The sequence below is a fragment of the Scleropages formosus genome, chromosome 3 (assembly GCF_900964775.1).
Source record: "Scleropages formosus chromosome 3, fSclFor1.1, whole genome shotgun sequence".
Classification (NCBI taxonomy): Eukaryota; Metazoa; Chordata; class Actinopteri; order Osteoglossiformes; family Osteoglossidae; genus Scleropages; species Scleropages formosus.
Window position 1 is genome coordinate 24,717,979 of NC_041808.1, and position 24,328 is coordinate 24,742,306.

General features: G+C 42.1%; 2 protein-coding genes across 2 annotated transcripts; one reads left to right on the forward strand and one right to left on the reverse strand.

The window, feature by feature from the left end:
- The first annotated feature begins 994 nt into the window (after nucleotides 1-994).
- coro2ab (coronin 2Ab) lies at nucleotides 995-17,363 on the forward strand. The gene is made up of 13 exons (XM_018756258.1): nucleotides 995-1,184; nucleotides 1,521-1,729; nucleotides 10,080-10,280; nucleotides 10,829-10,945; nucleotides 11,099-11,248; nucleotides 11,478-11,657; nucleotides 12,643-12,759; nucleotides 13,193-13,297; nucleotides 13,948-14,044; nucleotides 14,178-14,290; nucleotides 14,436-14,526; nucleotides 16,525-16,751; nucleotides 17,084-17,363. Exons 3-13 carry the CDS (start codon nucleotides 10,080-10,082, stop codon nucleotides 17,213-17,215), a joined length of 1,530 nt encoding a protein of 509 aa, XP_018611774.1. The 5' UTR covers nucleotides 995-1,184; nucleotides 1,521-1,729; the 3' UTR covers nucleotides 17,216-17,363.
- Nucleotides 17,364-17,677: 314 nt separating this feature from the next.
- LOC108936723 (acidic leucine-rich nuclear phosphoprotein 32 family member B-like) lies at nucleotides 17,678-24,328 on the reverse strand. The gene is made up of 7 exons (XM_018756260.2): nucleotides 23,954-24,328; nucleotides 20,987-21,136; nucleotides 20,629-20,751; nucleotides 20,185-20,368; nucleotides 19,857-19,981; nucleotides 19,585-19,636; nucleotides 17,678-19,459 (listed from the first exon to the last, which is right to left on the reverse strand). The coding sequence occupies exons 1-7, from the start codon at nucleotides 24,005-24,007 to the stop codon at nucleotides 19,365-19,367; spliced, it is 783 nt and encodes a 260-aa protein (XP_018611776.1). The 5' UTR covers nucleotides 24,008-24,328; the 3' UTR covers nucleotides 17,678-19,364.

A 24,328-nucleotide genomic window follows, 5' to 3' on the forward strand; every position in this document is an offset into this window, starting at 1 on the left:
TTAAGAATAGGATAATACCATTATCTGTGTGATGATAGCTGACAGCTATACATAGCTTGGCTCAAAAGGCCTTCATTCCAAAAGTGTGACTCCAGAGCTGTTTTAAAACCTGTCCAGCAGAAGCCTTCATATTTACACAAAAAAACTCATTTCTGGAGTGTGTGTATTAATGGTAAAGACAAATTTTTTCTTCTAATGTAACATGAAAATAGCAGTGTGCTCCAGCCCAGTGTCTCTAGATTAACCTTTAATTACATATCTTCAAGATGACTTTCAATATTAGAAAATCAGCCTTTCATTGGTGTAGTTGTAGAAGAGGGCATATTTTGTGCATTGCTACAGGGTAGATATTGTAAGCGAGTTCTTCAGCAGGATCTGTGATTCGAACCCAGCACCTTTGGTGCGGTGGCACAGTGGGTTGGACCTCATCCTGCTCTCTGGTGGGTCTGGGTTTCCAGTCCCTCCTGGGGTGCCTTGCGATGGACTGGCGTCCCGTCCTGGGTGTGTCCCCTCCAGCCTTGCGCCCGGGGTTGGGGTTAGACTCTGGCTCCCTGGGACAAGCGGTTCAGACGACGATGTGCAACGCTCGCATTCTACGCATTTTTGTGTTTTTCTACTCAAATGGGCTGCTTTGAGGAAGTTCTTGAACTGAATGCGCGCAGAGCGCTTATCGCGCAAACCTGCCCACGCTGCGTGACATCCTCGGCTGTGACCCACATACAGGAATTAAGTCTTCTCCTAGGAGGGATTACGATGTGGGCGGGGCTAGCGCAAGAAGGGCGGTCTATTCCGCTGTCACTCAAGCGACGGACCGCCCCTCGGGTCCCGCTGCGTCATTGCATTGGTTATTGACAGTCTCACAATCATCATGTAACCTCTTCCATTCAACGTCGCAGCGGAACAACGATGTAATGCATTTTTAAGATTATTCTCCATTGTAGACCGCCATAAGAAGTTTTTAGGGGTTTTTTAAAAATATACAATTCTACAAAATGATATTCTGGCATAATCATGATTGTAGGATTATTCGGTATCGCAAGACTTTAATAATTACACATCGGATCCCATCCAGTGTGAGGGAGGGTGGGGGACATCTAACTCCGGTGCCCCGATTAGGGCCGCTGCATTGCAATCTGAAGCTTCTGCGATCCAGTCCCTCTCCTCCTGTAGTTCCATGGATGAAGGTACTTATCCTGAACTATCCCTACCTTACTAACTAGTTAAGAATACACAGCTGTACAAATGAATAGTAGTTTGGAAGCTGCCACGGGCAAAGACGTTGGCTAAATAACGGCTACTAATAATTTGCGAATCAAAGCGCCGGGAAGACGATCGGCGTGCACAATATAATAACACTAACACAGCCTCCCTTTTTCACACAACCCCAGCGGCAGGAAGATTTACAGTAACACTAATCCGTGCGACATGATGATGATGATGATGGAGAAAGACCTCCTCTCCTCCGCAGTCTCCACGCCCTCTTTCTTTACACCGCTTCTACACCGCTGGCTGCTCCGCAGGGTTCCGTCCACTCGAAAGACCCCGATCACCGCTTGGAGCAGTCAGGGCGCTGTGATTGAGTCATCATGGATGTGTCAGATGGGACAGGCAGCGCGCGCACTTTACACTAGGAGCGCGAGGAGCAGCGATCCATTCACAGCACCGGCATCTGGAGTTCAGCCTTGGGAACCTTGGAAGTTGAAGACATCTCTGGCGATTTACATAAAAGGTAACAGAAATACATTCTCCGTGTGAGGCAGTTTTTTTTAACCGTTTCCCACATGCAGATTTTCCTTTAAATTATTATATGTACCACAGCATATGTCTCTTAAATAAGTGTCACAGGCGTCTCATTTTTGTACTAGTGATGCCCGATGCTTCCTACACTGCAGAAACTCCTTATTAACCTAGATAGATATTAACAGGTGAGTGTGAGGCACCAGGTGATGCGCTGAACCAGCACTAGATGGATACAAAGTTCAGTTTTGATGGAGTTGCCTCCCCAGTCCAGCCACATTCAGAGACACAAACTACAGAGGGATCCAACCTCATCCACATTTAGTTGCTTTTAAAATCCTTTGAATTGAAGAACTCTTGAGAGACATTGCACAGAATAATATTCTAAGCACTATGTTCTTACGTTGGCGGTTTTAAGATTAGTGAGGATCGGCTAAATGTACACTTATTATTTACTTGATACATTTCTCCGGAGCAACTTAATAATAATACGTGTTTATCCATTTATACGTGAAGGTCATTTTTACTTCTTTAGGCTAAATAACTGTTACACTCCAGGAGGTAGGATCAAATTCAAGACAGCAGCTCTAGGAGACCTGTTGACATCTGTTGCAGTTTTATAATTAAATAAAACACTATGTTAAACCATTAATACTTGAAATTATTTTAATCTGAGTTATTTTTAGGCACGTGCGAGCTAAAAATATGCAAAAAAATATGGTGTACGGTAGAATTCTAGATTTTTTGCATGTTATTTTTTGGCAACTTTGTATTAAAAAGGCACATTCCCCATATCTCTGCACGTACGATGGATGAGCTGCTGCAAGCCATGAGCCCTTGTCCTCAGACACACGTCGGTGTGTGAGCTCCCAGCGCTTGACAATGATTGGTCACGAGTATGTGCCTTGCTGTGTGTGTCTGCGGAGGACGTGAAAGGTGACTTGTCGCGGTGGTGAAGGGGTCATCTGTGTGTGTGTGTGTGTGTGTGTGTGTGTGTGTGTCTCTGGATGTGGTTGTGCCGTGTCAGGGAGTGCTGGCACTGCTGTCTCCTCCAGGGGCTTGGCTGGCTGCGCAATCACGGTTCCCCATTTGTCACGTAAAGTCAGTCAACTCCCTGCGCGCGCGCACACACACACACACACACAAACAAACAAACACAAACAAACACATTCACTCTGCATATATACACACACACACACCAAATGCAGAGTATGCTGGGATGTGTTAAACTTAATGACGTCATAAGACTGATGAAACAAAGAGAAAATGCTGTATGAACTAAGAAAATAAATATTTGCTCTGGGACAGATAGGAAGGAGATGAGCTGAATTGACCACTGATGAACACCCGCAGATTTGCTCTTTTTAATCTGAATTGTTACCAGACTCTACAGCAGAAAGTGGATCTCTTGGGCTTTGGCAGTAATTGTGGCAGAGCCCCCTTTACTGTTCTCAAGTAATAAACAATATAAATGCAAATTCAATTTCGGTGACAACTGAATTCATCCCCTTGAACAAATGTTTACTGAACTGAGAAGGCTGTTTGACTGCGTTCTGCTAATAGAGAAAAGAACAACCGTGAAGCTCTAAAGCCTTATTGTCTGCATCAGACAAAACATTTCATGGGATCTTGGCTTTGAAGTACAAAATTATATACACAACAATCAAACACCAGTGTGCATAAATGCCCGTATTTGTCATTATCACATACAATTGTTCATTCTTGTCTGTTGTCTGTTTGTTTTATGTACAGTATGTGTGGATCACAGAGGAAATATTGCTGAATGTGGTGCAAAGTGTGTTACTGGATGCTTTGCTAATATTAATTTTAACTATCATTTCATGCGATGTTGTGGATGTAAAGTGATCATCTTCATTCTCTCATTGACCTGACATGAGTGTACACAGAATTCATCATTGTTTTCATGACTGTATAGAATAGCTTAAAGGCTGACATCCTCCACTCACATAAGTGTGTTTACTTAGATTTGTGTTACAGACATTCATTTAGGAGCAATTATAATCTGTTGTGCTGTATTTACTCAAGTATTGAATGGCACAAACATTGCTATAGCATCACGCCTATCTCTCTCTCTCTCTCTCTCACACACACACACACACACACACACACACACACACACACACACACACACACACACAAAGTGTCTGATTTTGTGAAACTGTTTGATCCAACATGTACTAGTGCCAGACTGGAAATATTGGAACATAGCAAATGCAGCAACATACAGTACATGCATGTGTGGCTTCTTTGAAAATACCTGACATAGATTAGATATTAATCAGTAGGTTAGATTTAGGTTAGAGATTAATCAGTCAATAGAATGGAAACTGAAATGAGCTTAAAGCTGTTACTGAATACATGGTGCATTGACTTCATCTTAGATTTCTATGGTTTACTAGAATCTGCATGACATGTACGGTATGTACCTGTTACTAAGGGGACCCTTGCAGTTTATTTAAAAATGAAGAAATGAAATGAAGACTGTTGAAATGATCTTTGACCCCAGATCTGTAGGGGATCATAGTCCTGTAATAATACATGGTAATACTATCGAACAGGTTTCTTCATATAAATACTTGGGTGTTTATATTGATGATCTGTTATGTTGGTTTGCTCACATAAACAGTCTATGTTCTAGATTGCAGCAGAGACCATATTTTTCGCGAAGGTTGAAAGTGTTCGGGGTAAACCAGAGGATTCTATTTCTGTTTTACCAGTCTGTTCTTGAGAGCTTGATAAGATATGGTATTACAGCATGGTACGAAAACTTGACTGTCCAGTTAAAATCAAAACTTGGACGACTAGCACATACTGCCCTAAATATTATTGGGTGGGAAGAGAAAAGACCCATACAGGAATTGTATGAGGCATCTATTTTAAAAGAAGCTAAAAAAATTGTGGCTGATGACACACACATTTTACATGAGAACTTTAATATGTTACCCTCAGGGAGACGATTTAGAATCTTGATGTGTAAATCAAATCGTTATAAGAATTCTTTTGTGCCAACTGCAGTTAAATTACTAAACAGGGAATTCCAAAATTGAGGTTTTAGACCGGTATATAGAGATTTTAAACTTTGACTGTTATTTATTTTTTTAATTTAATTTTTTTTTAATTTATTTACATTTTTTAAACTGTATGTTAGGGTGTGTATTGTTTTATGTGAGTCCAATGTTATGTTGTGCACTGGCCATGTCATGGTGTCCAAGACAACTTTCCCTGAAAAGGGACAATAAAGTATATTCTATTCTATTCTTTTCTATGAACACAGTGGCACAGTGGGTAGGGCAGGTGCATTGAAGTGCTTGCATTTTGTCATTAGGTCCAGGTTTGACCCCTGTTAACTCTGTGTGGAGTTTGTATGAAAGGTGCTGTCTTTGAACCCAATCTCACCTCCAGCCCCAGTAATGTTACCCAGATGCACAAATGGGCAAATAATTATAGGTATCTTAACATTGTACATTGCTTTGGAGAAAAGTGTCAGCTAAAAAAAATAAATGTAAGGGTTACCTCCCAAACGAACACACTTCATATGAATTTGTGGTGATAAAACAGGTGTCACCAGGTAGGGAAGAAATGCGGTTTCTCTATATATTTGGAAAATGGCACCATTTCAAAATCTGCCCATGGTGGTATCTGCTGCTTCTCCTTTCATAAAGGTATTAGCACATAAACCTCCATTCACAAATGTTCTATGTTTGACCCCAGCAGAAAGCATTCTATTTACATGTTTACATAGGTGCGTTTCTAGGTTACTTATTGTTAGGCCAAGCCATATGTCTACCTATTGTACTGGACCAAAAGTGGAAAAAGTATTGATTAAACTGCGGTGACTGGAATGGGGACTGGCTTGGGAAGCTGTAGATGTTATGAAGAGAAGACCAACTCCTTATTTGTTAGTACTTTTTCCTTTCCTTTAGCCGCTGTGCTGTTTGCGCTGTAAAAACAAGGAAATGAAGAGTAAGAAATAAAGGATGCTTTGTTTCTCCACAAATTGTCAAACAATAAATGCACAGTGCATAAAGCTCTTTTCAATTGGCACAGTGTTGGTCGGGGGGGCAGGAGGTTTGGCCGGGGCCTGCTCTCTGGTGGGTCTGGGGTTCGAGTCCTGCTTAGGGTGCCTTGCGACTAACTAGCGTTCCATCCTGTGTGTCCCCCCCCTCCAGGCTTGTGCCCTGTGTTGCCAGGCTAGGCTCCGGTTCACCTCGACCCCACTTGGGACAAGCGGTTTCAGATCATGTGTGTGATGTGTGTAAATGCACAGTACCATTATACGAGTTAGAAGAACATGCTGAATGTGATCGGAGATTAGGAGCACTGGTGTTGGGAGTCTGGCCCTTTTTCATATTAAAGTGTATATTTCCCATTATATTTTGTATTACCTGTGCACATTTTCTGACATTAGATGAGGTGTATCTCCCTTCTTTTAGCTCTTCATCATTCAATTAGTATCTAGTCTTCAAGATGCACCCTCTTTATAGTAAATGTGTTGGGTTATGAAATAATGCACAATATAGTTAACAGCGACTACTAAATGGGATTGGTTCCCAGGTGCTATGCTGTTATCCAAGTAGTATTGATCATCCTTATCAACTAGGATGGACTCTGGACCTCTTTCCTTGTCTGAGGGAGATAAATTCTTGTGTGACATTTTTACAATGTCAAAACTGCAAAAAAATCAATCCACTGTTGTTAAGAGTCATGATCACTTTTGTGTTGGCTGATCACAGATATATATATATATATATATATATATATATATATATATATATACAGGCTATATATATATATATAAACAGGCTCTTTCCAACACTTTTTATCCATTATTAGTGGTTTTGGACATTCAAACAGTGATAACCCATGAGCAGTACATTGTCTGTATTTCTGTCTGGCCTTTCAGATGGTTTAGCAGAAGCTGAGACTATTGCAGCAGCAGAACAAGTTCTGGTTGTGTTTTGTAGAAGCTGAGGTAGCGGCTGGAAAGAAACATTGCGGCTCTGGAGAAGAGGAGCGACTTGAGATGGAGGAGTTTCCGATTACCTGACTCCCTCTGTCTGGTTAGGTGCTGCTCTTTCAGTTTACACACACCCCCACACACACACACACACACACACACAAAGATGATCGCTCACAAACATGCTTTAATACTGTGAGCTATCAGGGCTGGCTACAGCACTGAATTAGGGCTGGGATCTGTCTGTCTTCTGGGTGCTGCTCTCAGAGGAGGTAAACTCACCTTGGCTGGCTCGAGGTGGTGAACTCACCTTGCTTGGTTGCTTGCAGCTCTTACTGTCAGGGTGAGTGTTTCGGCCGGGACTCCAGGGGGCTGGGCAGTGGTGGTGTGCGGTCTGCTGGGCTGACAAGGCACTTCCAAGGGTCTTGTTCCACCACCACCCAGGTTGATGAGTGTTTCCCAGGAGGAAGGCAATGAGTGACTGTGGTCTAGGAATTGATGGATCTCTAAGAAAGTCTGTCTAGAAACATCTGGAGTGAAATATACAGCAGGAAAGTACATTTCTTTTGAACTGAATAATTATTTTTATTAAATGGAGGTTGCTACTTGAGTTTTTCTATCATTTGCCATGTTATGTATCACAGACATGCAGGATCATGATCTTGTAGATCAAGTGTCAGTCCCTCATATTACTCTGCTCTCTGTATAATGCTAAGTTACTAAATTAGTTTGGAAGATTTCACCATGTGTAGGGTGTGATGGACTCAGTCTAACCCAAATCATTTTAAGAAAAAAAGAATATGACTTTCACAATTGCCACGGGCTCCATCATCACAGCACCATCATGAATAAATATTCGCTCATTACCGGTCTTAAGATTTGGAAGCTTTACATTACACATTTTACCTGCTCCACTGAGCTGATTCAGAATCAAAATATTTCTGACAAACTTTGTATTTCATAGTGCTCACAGCGACCAGACATCCTCAGGGCATACTCTATATATATGAATTTTTATAGTTCTTGTATTTATTGCCTGGAGGAAGCTCTAATCTACAATGCAGCGACTTAAATTTTTTCATACAGCTGCCTATGTCTGTTCTTGGTTGTCCTCCTCTGAAACTGCCCGGCTCCATGCCTATATCATATTTATTATTGTTTGCTTTTTATCTCCTGGGGATTTATTTTGGTCCGGATAAAGGCGGTGTTTTAATAAATAAATTAATAAGAACACATATGAATAAATGATGACAACAATATGTCTGGGGGAGCATCTGGTTTCAAGGGAACCTTGTGTCTGCATGCAGGATCATATGAACCTGGAAGACACAAATTCAAAACGGGGTCGTCCCCTGGGTTCAAATTTCTCTTAGAAAGAAATCAGAACATTGCAGCTTGTGGCTTTCCTCTGAGTGTTTTTAATCTCCTTTGCTGGCGTGCGCTATGGACTTTGCAGGTACAAATTTCACTGATGTATATGATTCAGAACAAAGGTGTGAAGTAGACTTGAATAAGTGTTTATTACATTTATATTTACTCATTTAGCTAACGCTTTTTTCCAAAGCGACTTACAGTGTTACGGTACTTACAGTTATTTACCCATTTATACTGCAGCTGGAGGTAGGAATTCAACCTGCAGTTACAGTTACCCCTCAGGCCGGCATTATGCCTGCACTTTGACATTTTTGTTAAAATTCTTTGTACTGTATTTATGTTACATGCTCTTACGGTGTAAAGAAATTCTAAATTTACTTAATTTGGATGTTTAGGTTAACATGTATTTTGTAACATTTTGTGTATTGGTGTGTTTACTGGAACATAGATTTTTACAGTTCTTGACAGAGCTGTATTTAAGATTTATATTTATTCATTTAGTTGACACTTTTTTCCAAAGCTACCTATAATTATTTACCCATTTATTCACCTGGGCAATTTCACTGTAGGAATTTAGGGTAAGCTCCTTGCTCAATGGTACGACAGCCGTAGGTGCAGTTCTAACCGATAACCTTTGGCTCCAAAGGTAGCGACTCTAACCACTATGCAATCATCTTCAACAGAATTTATAAAGTTTAGTTTTTTCAGTGTTAATGTTACACATAATGAGTTTCTAGATAGTTAGAAATTATTTACAATACTGCTGATTTTCCCACATGCTCCATTTCACCCAATACATTTACATTTACATGTATTCATTTAGCAGACGCTTTCCTCCAAAGCAATGTACACACACACACACACACACACACACACACACACACACACACACACATTTTCTGAACCGCTTGTCCCATTCGGGGTCGCGGGGAGCCGGAGCCTAACCTGGCAACACAGGGCGTAAGGCTGGAGGAGGAGGGGAAACACCTAGGACGGGATCAACTATATATCGATTCTGAAATGGTTCTGGTGTGTTGGATTTTTAAATTAAAGTCAAGAATTATTTAAAACTAATGGAAGAATTTTTCTTCCATGTTTTCTGCAACAAGATACCTATTATTCTCAGAGTGAGGTTATACAGTGATTTTCACTGCCATTGCATGTATGGCATCAATGTTACTTTAGAATGATGTATAAGTCTTTCTATTTCTGGGATGTCTGAAACATCCCATCCTTGTGCCTGTGAAGACACCAGTTGACAAGGAGAGATAAACCAGCACTTCCCACCATTTGTCTACTATTAACATGTGCACAAGGGCTGGGCAGACAGTAAACCTTGAATGTCTTGAGATTTTTTTCTCCTGTTCCACAGTCAGTAAATCCTTTTCCCTCCCCTGCTTGCTTTTTGCCTTTCTTTCTCTAAACATGTACTCTTAACTGTGTGTTGCTGTCATTACTAATTTGACTTGTAGTCACATGTTAATTATTCTGATGTTCAGTGTTTACAAGAGCGCTTTACTCAGACGAGCTGATTTTTAGTGTCCAGAATCTTCAGAATTCAAACCATCCTTGGACACTGTTCAGTATTTGCAAGGAATCTATTTGTTAGGACAGGTCATGTAGAACAACACAGAACAGGAACACATTCATATTTATTCACTCAGCTGACACTTTTCTCCAGAGTGACTTGCAATGTTAAGCTACTTCAAAATTATTTTCCAATTATACAGCTGGGTAATTTTACTGAAGCCATTTAGAGCAAGGATTTTGCTCAAGGATACTACAGCTAGAAGGGGGATTCAAACCCGTAGCCTATGGGTCCAAAGGTACCAGCTCTAACCACTACTCTACCAGCTGGCCTGTTGTAGCACAAATACATGTGGCAATTACACTGTGGATTACTTATGTTAGTTTTCATCTGTTTTCTCTGCTTTGTTGCAGCACAACCGGTTTAAAAGTCCTGCGTCTGGCTCTTGACTTTGTCTTCCAGATGACATGGCGTCCTCAGTACCGCAGCTCCAAGTTCCGGCACGTGTTTGGCAAGGCCGCCACCAAGGAGAACTGCTACGATGGTGTCCCCATCACCAGGAGCGTCCAGGACAACCACTTCTGCGCTGTCAACCCGTACTTCGTAGCGGTCATTACGGAATGTGCCGGCGGCGGGGCCTTCTTGGTCATCCCCATCCACCATGTGAGGCCTCTTGCACGCTGAAAGATAAAATTTACTTGTGGTCTGGACCTGGGGCTGTTGTTCTTGAACAGCGGCTTATCCCTAACAGTTAAATATCACTCTAATAGAATTTTACTCCCAACAGGGAATTTCATCCCCAAAATTTCCACTTTCAGTATCAACTGTTGGAAAACCCAAATTTTACCTGTTTTTTCTACTCTTGAAATACCGTTTTTGCGAGGAACCGAACGCCGCCGGTCACACTCCTCGTGCAGCCGGCCTGAACAAGGCTGTCACCCAACACCACCTCCATTCATGCTTTGCTTTAAATAGCTTATGTGTGGCAGTGGATGATAACATAGCAGGATAATAGCTTCTGTTCAATGGCCACGTGTCCAGGGAGGAATTAATGAGGCAGAGTTACAAACTGGCTTGGGGTAAAGCAGGTAAAGTCTCAGAGAAGTACTGCAGGTTTCTTTCTGTCGGTCCAAGCTATGGATGACCTGCAACCGGCATAAGAGCTTGTTCAATGTTTTGTTTATTTATTTATTGTGTTCCTCTGTTATCAGACAGGAAAGGTTGACCCCCACCTCCCTCGAGTGTGTGGCCACAGGGCAAATGTGCTAGATGTCAAATGGGACCCGTTCGATGACTTCTGCATAGCCTCCTGCTCCGAAGACTGCACGGTCAGTACCTGCTGATTCCACGTTAGACTCATCCAGCGAATGAGCTGCTGCTCTGCTTTGTATTACTTACTGAAATCCGTTAGTATTTCAGCTATTATTTCGCATCTTGTAGTAGTCCTTGTTTGAACTGCTGCTGCGTGGGTCTCTTTCCAGGTTAAGATTTGGGATATCCCGCAGCAAGGCCTGCTGAAGGACCTCACGACTCCCCGGAAGGAGCTCCAAGGCCACTCCCGGCGGGTGGGACTCATCGAGTGGCACCCCACCGCCAGAAACGTGCTCTTCAGCACAGCTTACGATTACAAGGTGACCAGGAGGGGCGGCAGATCAGACAGACCACACTTGGCACAGAGGCTGCCGTTAAACAAAATCAGGTGTCATTGGCTTCAGATTTTCCATGTTTTATGCACTTTTTGACCCAGATAAAAAGATAAATGTCACCCTTGGATTGATGCCATGTGGACAACATGCTTCCAAAGATGAGGCCACAGCTGCGGGTTCGTAACCTTACACAGTGCAATGTGTGTCCGCTCAGGTGATGGTGTGGAACCTGGACACCACGGACAAGTTGGTCAAGAACCCAGTGAGGACCATCTGTCTCCACGCCGACGTGGTCCTGTCCATGTCCTTCAATACCGACGGCAGCCGGTTGGCCACATCCTGCAAGGACCGGAAGATCCGAGTGATTGACCCCCGATCTGGTGTGCTCCTGCAGGTACTTTATGTGCGCATGGGTGTGAGATCATTTACAAAACACTGCTCACCTCGCTTGACCAGACTAATTGGGGGTGGTCCAGTCTTGCGATTACAATGACATTGTGTTCCTATATTTGATTTTTTTCCCAAATCATTTTGATATATAGTAGCAACCTAGTTGCATGAAATCAAAATTTAGATAAAATATTTTTGTGTTGTATTTAGAATTGTAAGCTTGCAGATCCCTTGAAATATTAAAAAAATTTTTGGTAGTTCAGGTAGTTTTTCTGCCCACAAGCCTACCATTAGGGAGAAAAATAATTTAAAGATCTTAAAGATATTAATGAGAGGGAGAAGGGTGTTGTAAAGAATATGACTCCTTCCAATTTTGCATTTCCAAAAAAAATATTTTGATGTGTTCATAGTTTATGCTTGAAAATCTGTTAAAATACTGAAGTAATTTTTTTTTACAATTCATGTTCCACTTTGACAATGTTTGTCCTTTTCTTTTGAAAATTCTGGAAAATATATTTAGAAATAACATTGTGACACACTAGACTGCCCAGTTATTCCAACATCTCCAAAGGATGAACTATGTAATCTGTGTATTTTATACAATGGCTTTCTAAATTCTTACCGAAGAGATGAGAGTAGCAGATGTTGGGTTTTTACAAAAACTTAGTACTGTATTTTTCTTTAAATAAATTGCATATAACTGGTAAGCATGCAGTTTTGTGAACTGAGATACTCTTGAAATGCATGATATTTATTTAAGGTTGAGCATAATGTTCAGGCACAGAAACAAACCAACAATTTTTTTAAAATGAAGAAACAGAAATTAATACCTTGCTGTGTATTGTTTTCCTCACAGACAAACGGGGCCTTTTTATTGACTTTTCCTTCAGCCATGTAAGGGACATTACAGTACCTGGAGCGCCATGAACCACACAATGCTGCGTATGGACTCTCAGAGTGTTTTCTCACCTCCGATTGCGCGTGTTTAGGAGGCGAGCTGCAAGTCGCACAAAGCCAACAAGGTGCTGTACCTGGGGAACGTGAAGATGCTGCTCTCAACGGGGAATTCGCGGTGGAACCAAAGGCAGATCGCTCTCTGGGACCAGGTGCGGCCACCGTGATGTGTGTTTGCAGGCAGGCCCCTCGGAAGCTAAGCTGCTCTCTGCTTTAGGTGTTTGTTTTGGGGGTTTTGTGTTCGTGGAAAACAGGCTGCTGCTGTAGGGTTCAAGTGAGGAAGACAGGCGGCCCCTGCTGTCTACTTCATGGAGCAGCAACTCGGTAGCCTGATAAAAGGACTACTTTGCATATCTGTATCATGGCTTCTGACATCAGGAAAGTCTTCTTACACTGATTTGTAGAGGAGAGAAAAGTGTAAAAAAAATATGGCTAAGGACCCAAAGGACATTTTTACTCACTCGATGTTTGTTGTACTGCAGTCTTTTACTGGATTAACCATGTCGGCAAGATACGCTACTGTGTGTCTGGATGAAGGTGTGAGGATCTCTGTGTGTGTGTGTGTGTGTGTGTGTGTGTATGCAGGAGGATCTGTCTGTGCCTGTGTTAGAGGAAGACCTGGATGGCTCCTCCGGGGTGCTCTTCCCTTTCTACGACCCTGACACCCACATGCTCTACCTGGCCGGGAAGGTGAGTCCAATCACGTCCAGGAACATGGCTGGACCTCTCTTACTGTATCCTGGAGAATAATGTGTACCGGCTGATCATGGCCCCTAAAAGTTTATTTTGTCCAGAGGATTGGTGTCAATCTGGAACTCAGTTAGGTGTGCTGCTGGTGGTGGAATGCAATATCACAAATAAAGTGTGTAGAGTCAGAGCTGATGAATTCCTCTCAACATTCAAGAAATCTCAAACCGTTCTCTTTCAGAGCAACTTCTCTCCTGATCTAACTGGATATAATGGAAAGAAACAAACTAAGTTTACTTAAGAATCACACGACTGCAACTGTGTCTCTCTTTCTCCTAATGGAATGCACAAATTGTATTTTCTCTGAGATGTATGTCGTTTTGGAGAAAAAGTGTCTGCCAAATGAATAAATGTGAATGTAAAACTGCTCCAGAAACTTACATCACACCATCTGTCACGACTACCTCTGTATTTCCTATCAATTCTATATGCAGCTACTTGTGTAAAACCTTGGTATGGGACATACTGACTGTGATTCAACAATCATGTGTCTATATCTAAAGCTCTTCATCAGTTGGTGAAACACTTTTTTTAAAAAACTCGTTGAAATAAATTCATTCATTCATTCATTCATTCATATGCTAACTTTGCAGGGCGACGGCAACATCAGATACTACGAAATTAGCCCAGAGAAGCCCTATGTACAGTTCCTGATGGAATATCGCTCAACTTTCCCTCAAAAAGGAATGGGTGAGCACAACACGTCGCACAGTGTTTCACTGCATATTTAATATACCTTTATTCCTTTTCTCTGCTGCCGATAAGGTAGTTGTGCAGTGTGCGACATGGTGCGATGAGTGCGTTTCGATCTCCTCTTCCTCAGGGTTAATGCCCAAGCGTGGCTTGGATGTACACACATGTGAAGTTTTCAGGTTCTACAGGCTGGTCACCACCAAGAGCCTCATCGAACCCCTGTCCATGATCGTCCCCCGGAGGGTGAGACTACTATCTCTTCAGAGACCCGGGTCACCGATTCCCTGCTGTTGTGTACTCCAGCACCATGGACTGCACTCGTATCTTTGGGTACTTAAGGACAAGCTGCAGAAGACCTCTGACAGCTTGCTTTGTGTCCTTTACGCAGTCAGAGTCCTACCAGGAGGACATCTACCCCATGACGGCTGGGTGCGAGGCGGCCATGACAGCAGATGAGTGGTTCACGGGGCTGGACAAAGGTGATGAAACAGATAGCATCGCTGTAACACTTACACTGTTGCCACAGTTCTTTCTCATACTGCTGTCATGAACTGGGTTTCTCTGAGCTCTACATGTAATACATTTACATTTATTTATGGGATGCTTTTCTTCAAAGGAGCTTACAGTGTTGAGCTACTTGAACTGATTAACCCATTTATATAGTTGGGTAATTTTATTGGAACAATTAAGGGTAAGTACAAACCCCATTTCCGGAAAAGCTGGGATATTTTCTTAAATGCAATAAAAACAAAAATCTGCAATTTGTAAATTCTCTTGAACCTTTGTTTAACTGACAAAAGTACAAAGAAATGACTTTTAATGTTTTGGCTCACCAACTTGATTGTATTTTGTAAATATTAGCAAATTTAGAATTTGATGCCTTCAACACACTCAAAAAAAGTTGGGACAGAGGCAAAATAAGAGTGAAAGTTTATAGAATGTTCAAGTAACACCGTTTTGGAAGATTCCACAATAAGCAGGTGAATTGGTAACTGGTGAGGGTATCATGATTGGGTCTGAAAGAAGCATCCACCAAAGACACAATCTTTGCTAGACAAGGATGGGTCGTGGCTCACCACTTTGTGCCAAACTTCGTGAGAGAACTGTCAATCAGTTCAAAAAGAACATTTCTCAATGCAGGATTGCAAAGAATTTAGGTCTTTCACCATCTACAGTACATGATATTCATGTAACCGTGAAAAGATTCATGGAATCCGAAGAAATCTCAGTGCGTAAAGGGCAAAGCTGGAAACCACTAATGAATGTGGATGACCTTCGAGCCCTTAGATGGCATTGCATGAGAAACCGTCGTGCTACTGTGATAAATATAGCCACATGGGCTCGGGAGTACTTCAGCAAACCATTGTCACTTAACACAGTCTGCTGCTGCATTCAGAAATGCAACCTGAAGCTCTCTTATGCAAGGAGGAAGCCATACATCAGTTCTATGCAGAAATGCTGCCGAGATATCTGGGCCTGAGCTCATCTCACATGGACTGAAAGGTCATGGAAACGTGTGCTGTGGTCAGATGAGTCCATGTTTCAGCTTGTTTTTGGGAAAAACGGATGTTGAGTTCTCCGTGCCAAGACCCAAAGAACCATCCAGACTGTTAGCAATGAAAGTGCAAAAGCCAACATCTGTGATGGTATGGGGGTCCATCAGTGTCCACGGCATGGGTGACTTGCATATGTGTGAAGGTACCATTTACGTGGAGGAGTATATTGGGATTTTAGAGAGACATATGCTGCCATCAAGGCAACATCTTTTCCCGGGGAGTCAATGGTTATTTCAGCAAGACAACGCCAGGCCTCATTCTGGACGTGATACAACAGGGTGGCTTTGTAGACATAGAGTACATGTGCTTGACTGGCCTGCCTGCAGTCCAGATCTGTCTCCTACTGAAAATGTATGGCACATTGCAAAGAAGAAAATCAGACAATGACAACCATGGACTATTGAGCAGCTGAAGTCTTGTATCGATCAAGAATGGGCAAAAATTCCACTTGCAAAACTGCAACCATTAGTATCCTCAGTTCCCAAATGATTAAAAAGTGTATTTACAAAGAAAGGTGATGTAACACAGTGGTAAACATGCCTCTGTCCCAACTTTTTTTGAATATGTTGAAGTCATCAAATTCTGATTTTGTTTATATATACAAAATACAATTAAGTTGGTCAGTGAAAACATTGAAAATCTTTTCTTTGTACTTTTGTCAGTTAAATAAAGGTTCAAGAGAATTAACAAATTGCAAATTCTTGTTTTTAATTGCATTTTAGAAAATATCCCAACTTTTCTGGAAATGGAGTTTGTACTTCAATCAAGGGTACTGCATTAGGAGGTGGGATTCAAACCTGGATCCTTTGAGTGCAAAGGCAGCAACTCTAACCACTATGCCTTCTACTGTTATGTGCTTTGCAAATTTTTGCTGTGATGTCACTGGAACACTGCCAACCTTTTCCTGTGTTTTTGCTCTAGGCCCTGTGCTGATATCGCTGAAGCCGAGCAGTGAACTACTAGAGACAACCCCGGTGAAGGCCCTTGGCATCATGCCGCACACAAAACAAAGTCTGAATGCCAGCAACTTGCTGCCGCGAGCCTCTCTCGAGTGTAGGGAGGCAAAACCCTCAAGCGAGGACAATGGCTGGACCTCGGTGTCTAACAGATGCGAAGCCTTCATTTCGCCACCCAAGACAGAAAGAGAGGTATGAGGTGTTGTACACTTCCTTTTGTCCCAACTGTGCCAAATCTGCTTTACTTGGCTGGCATGGTAACACAGCATATGTAGCACTGGTGCCTCACAGCTCTTGGGCTGTGTTCAGACATGGGTTTGAGTCTGGCTCAGGTGACTCTAAACTGCTTGTAGTGCGTGTGTGCTACTCTGGTGTACAGATGGGTGAATGACTACAGGGGTTATAGTGTACAGTCTTTAGCACAGTAAGTCACCAGTATGGATTGGATGGAATCCACATTCAACAGAGCTTTGAGTGTACCAGGAGGGTCATTTTCAAACATGGTGCTGGAATTGTGCTCCCAGCTGCTCCAGCTGTTCTACCAGCAGCAGGACGAGATCCGCCGGCTGCGAGAGGAACTCAACCAGAAGGAAGTGCGGATAAAGCAGCTGGAGCTGGAGATCAGAAATGTAAGGAACTCCCTGGGGGCTTCATGAAGGACCGAGCCTATCTGTGTATCTTACCTCTGGATGGGACAGTACGGTATTTCTGCTGCACCAGAGCTACATCATTTGTACATTTTTCCCAACCTGTAAATAAATGTTTAGATTTCAAGTCTCCTACTAAGACATGGATGAAGAGGATTTGTCCACTTTCCAGACTGCCCATTTCGTACCAGATCAGAGGTGTGCAGTTTTATCTTGCATCGTTTTATTGTACTTATTAAAAACTTAATGTGCCTAATGAATCAGGGTGAAAAGTTACAAAGGGTAGTATGTACATATTAATCTTTCAGCCCATCTGTTTCTTACTTATTTCAACTGAATTTAATTGAGGCATTCTGATTAAGAATTAAGTGCAGCTTTATTTTGTTTAATATATGGCAAACTACGAGTCATTTCATATTGCTGTTTGGTAGCAAAAACTTCAGGACTTTAATATTGACAAATATATTTCCAAAACATGGAAGGGTTAAAGATGTCCTCAATCTTTTATCCATTTTGGACTAGATTTATCTTGTGATAGTTGTAAAAAGATATCTGCTACATGAATAACCAAGAAGAGTTCCAGCAGTGGGATGCAAAAAAGGCATATAATACACGGTTTGCACTTCCACAGGGAGAGTTCTCAGTTTAATTTCTCACGTCCCATTCACCCCCTTGACGTAACAGCAATGCTTGAGGATCCAGGTGTACCAACATTGTGTTTTTGCAGTCCTTGGTACAGTGGGTGTTTAGGAAAACCACTGCTGCATTACTCACTCATCTTGCAGTAATTTACCCTACAACATGCTGCTCTGCACAGTGACTTTACTCTTGTGGTTAACAGTGAAGGGACTGGAAACCTTGTAGAAAGCATCATATCATTTCCAAAAGGTGATACTATCACTCTCTCACTACAGAATTCATTTTTACATCCTTAGCAGGAAGCAACAACCACGTTATTTTTCACACGCTATAGCTTTCTTTTTTGTAACATTTACTGTCAGTTTTACATGGTATTTCTTTGCACTAGCGTCACAAATTCAGTAACGATAGATTCCAAATACCCGTAGGGTGGAAAATTCCAGCATAAAAGCATTCTATTTCAAACTTCCACAAAAAGCTATAGTTTTTTTCTATATTCAAAAGATTTTGAGCATAGGATGTTAATGTGCCTAAATTACATTCTTAAGTTGTATTGTTAACACATCACTATAGGCTGAAGATACTTCCTGATATGCCTAAATTGGACTGAAAATAACTCATTAGAATCCAAATTAATTTGGTGTGAAAATTTACAAAATTCAGCACAAATGACTTTGCAAAATGGCAAGTCCTCCGCATTAAGCATGTTGGACAGAATGACAGTCAATACAAACTGTCCATGATCTGCCTGTGAACGTGCTGGAGTAATACTTTGTAATCTAAAATTTCACTCAAACTTGCATAGAAAGGTACAAAATGTGGTAAACATCCAGCTGTACAAATTGCTAAAGTTACAAAATGCTCTAGATCAATGTATGGGAAACTATAATGGCACTGTACTTACATTGTTGTAAAGGGGGGTGTCACACATACTAAAATTTTCACCTTCAGGTGTAGCTTCTCTTAGCACTACACTGGCAACAGCATTTACCTGGACTATACAAAGCAGAGGCCATCATCACCCAAACACATTTAAGTTACAGTAGTAATTAATACAACAGCACATGAGGAAAGTATAGCAGGGAAAGCAGAGAGCAAAATATTAAGATTTTATTTACAAATTTGTTGGTTCTTTTTTGACAACGAAAGTAAAAATGCAGCTACAGCATTGATTTATGTGACAGGCAAATCATCTCAAGGCCCGTCCATCACCCATTGCTGCTACAGCAATAATCTTATTGAAAAACCAAAAAAATATATATCCTCCAACAAAATATTAAAAGCACAGACCCCCAAACTTGACACAAGTCCTGAAGTGAGTTTTCACAAAGAGTTGACAGTGTAGGTGTGGAATGCTGCCTGAGAGATTCTCTCAAATGGTTGAGTCCAGTGGGTGTACTTCCACTGGGTTAGTCCATCCAATACCACAAAGTCCTTCAGAGGAGTACAAAGAGAGGAGAAAGGTACCAAACAGGAGGAGAAGGCTGCAAGGCTTGGCGGCAGGGTGTGACACCCGTTCCTAATCGTCTTCATCTTCGTCGTCATCATCTTCGTCATCCTCACCGTCATCGTCCACCTCTCGCTTTCTCTTTTCACCTCTTCCCTCTTCCTCGTCTTTACGATTAAAAGAAGTGTGTTGTTAAATCCATAATACACAGCTGAAATTATGCTAAACTAACATTAACCATCCAACACATTAGACAACAAGAGTGTTTTATGAGAGGAAGAACTTAACACACCATCATTGTCCTCCTCCTCATCGTCATCTTCTTCATCTTCCACTTCTTCATCCTGAAAATTTTTTTAGAGGTTAGAGCTTGTGCCTTTGGACCCAAAGGTTGGAAGTTCGATTCCCACCTCCAGTTGTATAAATGGGTAATAGTAATTGTAAATGCCTTAACATTGTAAGTCACTTTGGAGAAAAGCATCAGCTAAATGAATAAATGTAATGTAAATTTCTATTGGGTCTACACATTAAGTTACTACAAAAACACAACTGGCTGTTTCTTACATCCTCCTCTCCGCTGATATCATCATCTTCTTCCCCTTCTACCTCCTCATCATTTTCATCATCATCTTCATCATTCTCTTCATCAAAGTCTTCTCCATCTTCATCTTCATCCTCCTCTCCTCCCTCTATTCCTCAAAAAAAAAAAAAAAAAAAAAAAAAAAAAAAAAAGATAACATGGCAACAGTTCTTTGGTGGGTTATTTACTGCCTCTAGCCTCTGGTCACTGAGTTACATCAGTAAAAATCACGTTCTACAAAAACAGACAGTTTTCTTAATGGAAAGATATGGGCAAACAGCTGCAGGTGAAGAACCCTGTCAGATCGCTCACCTTCATCTTCATCATCCACTCCATCGACTTCCCCATCAGAGTCAGAGGCCTCCTGGTCATTCAAATCGTAACCATCCAGGTAGGTGAGCTGTGGCAAGAGCTTGAAGACACTCTCCCGATAGTCATTGAGGTTGGTCACCTCGCAGTTGAACAGGTCGAGGCTCTTCAGGTGATCAAGTTTCTTCTACACGGTTTAAAAAAAAAAAAAAAGGTCAAGCATATTTTATTTTAGACAAAAACTTGAGACATATAAATGTGATTACTGAATTATCAAGGGTAATGCAGTAACAGACTATTATAAAAATCCACATTTTAATTAGTACATTTCTAATATCAGCATTTTGTGAATACAAAATAAAACTGCACTTTTCTTTCACTAGGAAAAAATTGCATGTGCCAGATTTTACATTTGCATCTGGCAAAATGAGAAGGCGGCTCACGTACCAAAGGTTCCAACGTGCTGATGTCTTTCAGCTTGTTTCCACTTAAATTTAGATGTGTGAGGTTGGGCAGTTTCTCCACTAAAACATCGAGGCTGCCCGAAATTCTGTTGTCACTAAGTTCCAACTGAAAAATAAAGAATAAAATCCAAGGCTGGCAGATTAACCCATAAGTAATCAGAGGTAGCATACTCTAATTTTAACATTGATTGCTGTGTGAAACTGAAAAACATTTCCTGAACCAATTTCACAGAAGCAGAAAGTCAAACTAGCACCACATCACCTCATGAGTAAATACTAAAAAGTCACACCGCAATTGTTGGCTTTCCTAAAAAGCAATAAGGTTCAAATGCACAACTTACCTTTTTCAACTTTGCAAGTTTTGGAAGGTTGGAAGCTGAGATTAAGCCAACGTTAATCAAACTGAGAAATTCCAGATTCTCAAATTCTGCAGTGAGGCCTTCGATTTTCCCATCATTTGATCTGCAGTTGTCCAAGACTAATTCACGTACCTGTAAGACATAAAGCAATGGATGACTAAACAGCAGTACAAAAAAAAAAAAAAAAGAAACAGAAAATAGCATCTAAAAAAAAAAAAATCATAGAGACTGAATAAGCAATGCACTGTCAACACTGCCATACTGCACTGAGAAATTACATATTGCTGCATACACCTATTTTATCTTTATTAACTACAGAGAAAGTGGGTTCAAAAAAGGCCAAAAAATGTGAGCAAAATAAAGTCCTAGAATTTCCAGTAACCCATGTGGAACAGGTGGTAGTACCCTGTTAAAGTCTGTTCAGTTTGCTAAGTTGGAAAGCTAAAGTGTTACGGGGTGTCAAAACCGAAACTTTTTGTTGCACGGAATTTTTAATGAATCATACGACAAGTTAGCTCATTCTTGCACAGAGCAATATTGCACAGCAAAGCAGCTTAGCAAAAAAAAAAAAAAAAACAGCCCACAAAGCATGCAGAAGGATTGTAACGCTGGTCTTCTAAGACAGGGACGTCATCATATACTTTTACTTTGAGTCGTTTCATCTCAGTCAAAAGCAGCACTTAGTCTTACCGTAAACGGAGCAGCAAAAGATAAAATCTGTGAACGAAATGGTGTAAGGCTAAAACTGGCCACAAAGAAATGAAGGGCCACAGATCTAAAGACCTTATTCCAATGCAGAGAAATGATCCAGGGCCAGCAGGTGGCGCAGTGGTTACAGCTTCCACCACTCAAAAGACTTGGGTCTGAATCCCTCCTCTGGTTGTAGTCCCCTTGACCAAGGTACTTACCCTCAACTGACTGCAGAAATGGGTAAACCACTAAGTACTTACATTTATTTTCTTTATTCAGCAGACGCTTGTTTTCTCCAAAGCAATTTACAATGGATACTAGTACTTAATATTCTAAGTGACTTTGGCAAAAAAAAAAAAAAAAAAAAAGTGTCAGATAAATGCACCAATTTAAAGGCTCAAAGAGCCACCGTGTAATATCGAAGCAAAGCAAAACATTTTAAGTAGGTCACTGTATACTTTGGCCTAGAAAATTCTATAGTGATACCAAAATTAATCGGGGCCAAACTCGTGTAACTGTTAGCCGTTCCAAAACAGAATGTGCCGACTGTCGGGACGCAAACAGTTCAGATTAAGCACTACCCACTCATTGTACTTTACAGAGCCCGTATTTAGGAATATGTACGAACGAGAAGCACAGATGGCAGAAAAAAATGTCCAAAGAACCGGAATAAAACGGACTGAGAGAGCCGCAGGGAGTCACGAAGGCAAGAGCGCCGTCCTCGTGCTGACGAACAGACGCGCGCGAGGGGAAGTCGAGCGCGCGAGGGGAAGTCGAGCGCGCGCGTCCCACCGCCTCGCAACCACGAGGACGTCGCCCTTTTAAGAGCGACCCCGGCGCGCGCGGCGGGTCGGATCCGCCTGAAGACGAGCAGGAGCCGCCATTGCCCGCGCTCCGTGGGGGAAGCACAGCAACACCGCACTCCGCCATTAATTTAACCAGTCTGTTTATTTTATTTTTTTTGTTACAGGGTAGTGCTTCAGGTAGAATAGTTACTAAAAGTGTACTTTCTGGTGCACGCGGTAGCCAAGGAAAGGAGCTACATCGCGCAATGTTGACGAAGGAAGTCAAACAAAGATGGAGAGTTAATGTTCGCCGGGAGACAACATGGCGATGCATTTGTAACAGCGGGCGTAGCAGACGAAACCTTGTATCAGTATTGTTGTTATTATTAATTTAAAATAAAAGGCAGATTATAGCTCACTTCAAGTTGAACACCGCCGCCGGTATTCACCACCCCCCCCCCAACCCCTAAGGAAAAAATGCAATTCAAACATGGATTTCTTAGTTACAGTAACACCGGAGTTTGGATTTTCGCGGAAGTCGATTAATTTAATATGGATCCTTATTATATTTGAAATATGTAATGTGCGACTTTGAGCTGTTTTAACAGTGTCTAATATGTCGTATTTTTATAAATGGACGCGTCGTTCTCGCGGTAATGGCGGGAATCGAAGAGTCGGCGCCTTTTATCACCTCGACCAAAGTGGGACAAAGTGAAGAACTACAGCAGAGTTTTTAAATGGACATAAACTATCCAAAAAATGAATCCCAATGTACCCATCATCGGTAGAGGGAAGGTACCTTAAAACGACCCACTGAAATAATGTAAGAAACCAGCTCGTGACCTGAGAAACGCCAGTCTCACCCTAGTCACTGGTATCAATAACTATCGTATCGCCAAGTTAAGTATCGATTTCACCACCATCGGACAAATAAATAAATAACATATTCCAGTAGCCGAGGGAGTTAAACTGTGCTTTATCACATTATTAAATGTCTCACTACTTGCCACACAACAGAATTAAAGGGCGCCTTATTTTTTCAACGTTAAAAATGGCTGCTGGGGCAAACAAACAGAAATAATACCGTAATAATAATAAAAACGAGTAATGATCGAGCACGTTTAAATTCCCCACGCAGTGGTTCGGAGATCACACACGAGCGCGCCGGCCTGGTGCACAGCGTGTCCTTTAATTCAGCGTGGGACCCACGGTATTAGCGCGCGAGTCACATGGAAACAAAACGGTTAATAAAAACGGACCAACTCGTGTTTGGGAGCCCCGAATATAAAGGAGTCTCCGCGTCGTAGCCCCTGCGCGCTTCGGGGTACTTCACGGGGACATGATCATGTGGCCCTGCCTCGGTGTGTGTGGGGTTCGGGGAACGCGGACCGCGTGTGGTCACCATTAGAGCCCCCCGCGAGACCAAGAAAGTAACAAAGTGGCGCCGGGCGGGGGTGGGGAACAACGTGCTTACATCGGATGGGGTCCGGTTCCGTAGCTCCAGGTGGATCCTCTTCTTCATATCCATCTTACCCCCTCTACAAAAGTTTCTCTCCGCCACAGAGGGTCGTGCACGAGCGGCTCGGTCCAGAAGCGCGAGTGATGACGGCGATGATGAGGACGGTGGCGGTGATGCCTCAATGGTGGCCCAGTGCGCGGCCGTGTGACCAAGTGAAGCAAAGCCCCAAGTTACTCCTGCTGAAGAGAAACCGACGAGGGGGGGGGGGACGAGCGGAGTGTAACTTATACTCTATAGCGCCTCCTGTGGCGAGACGGGCGCGGTGCAGTTAAACGGGCAACGCAGAGACACGCGCTGAGCTCTTGTCACCTAGAAACGAGGAGGACACAA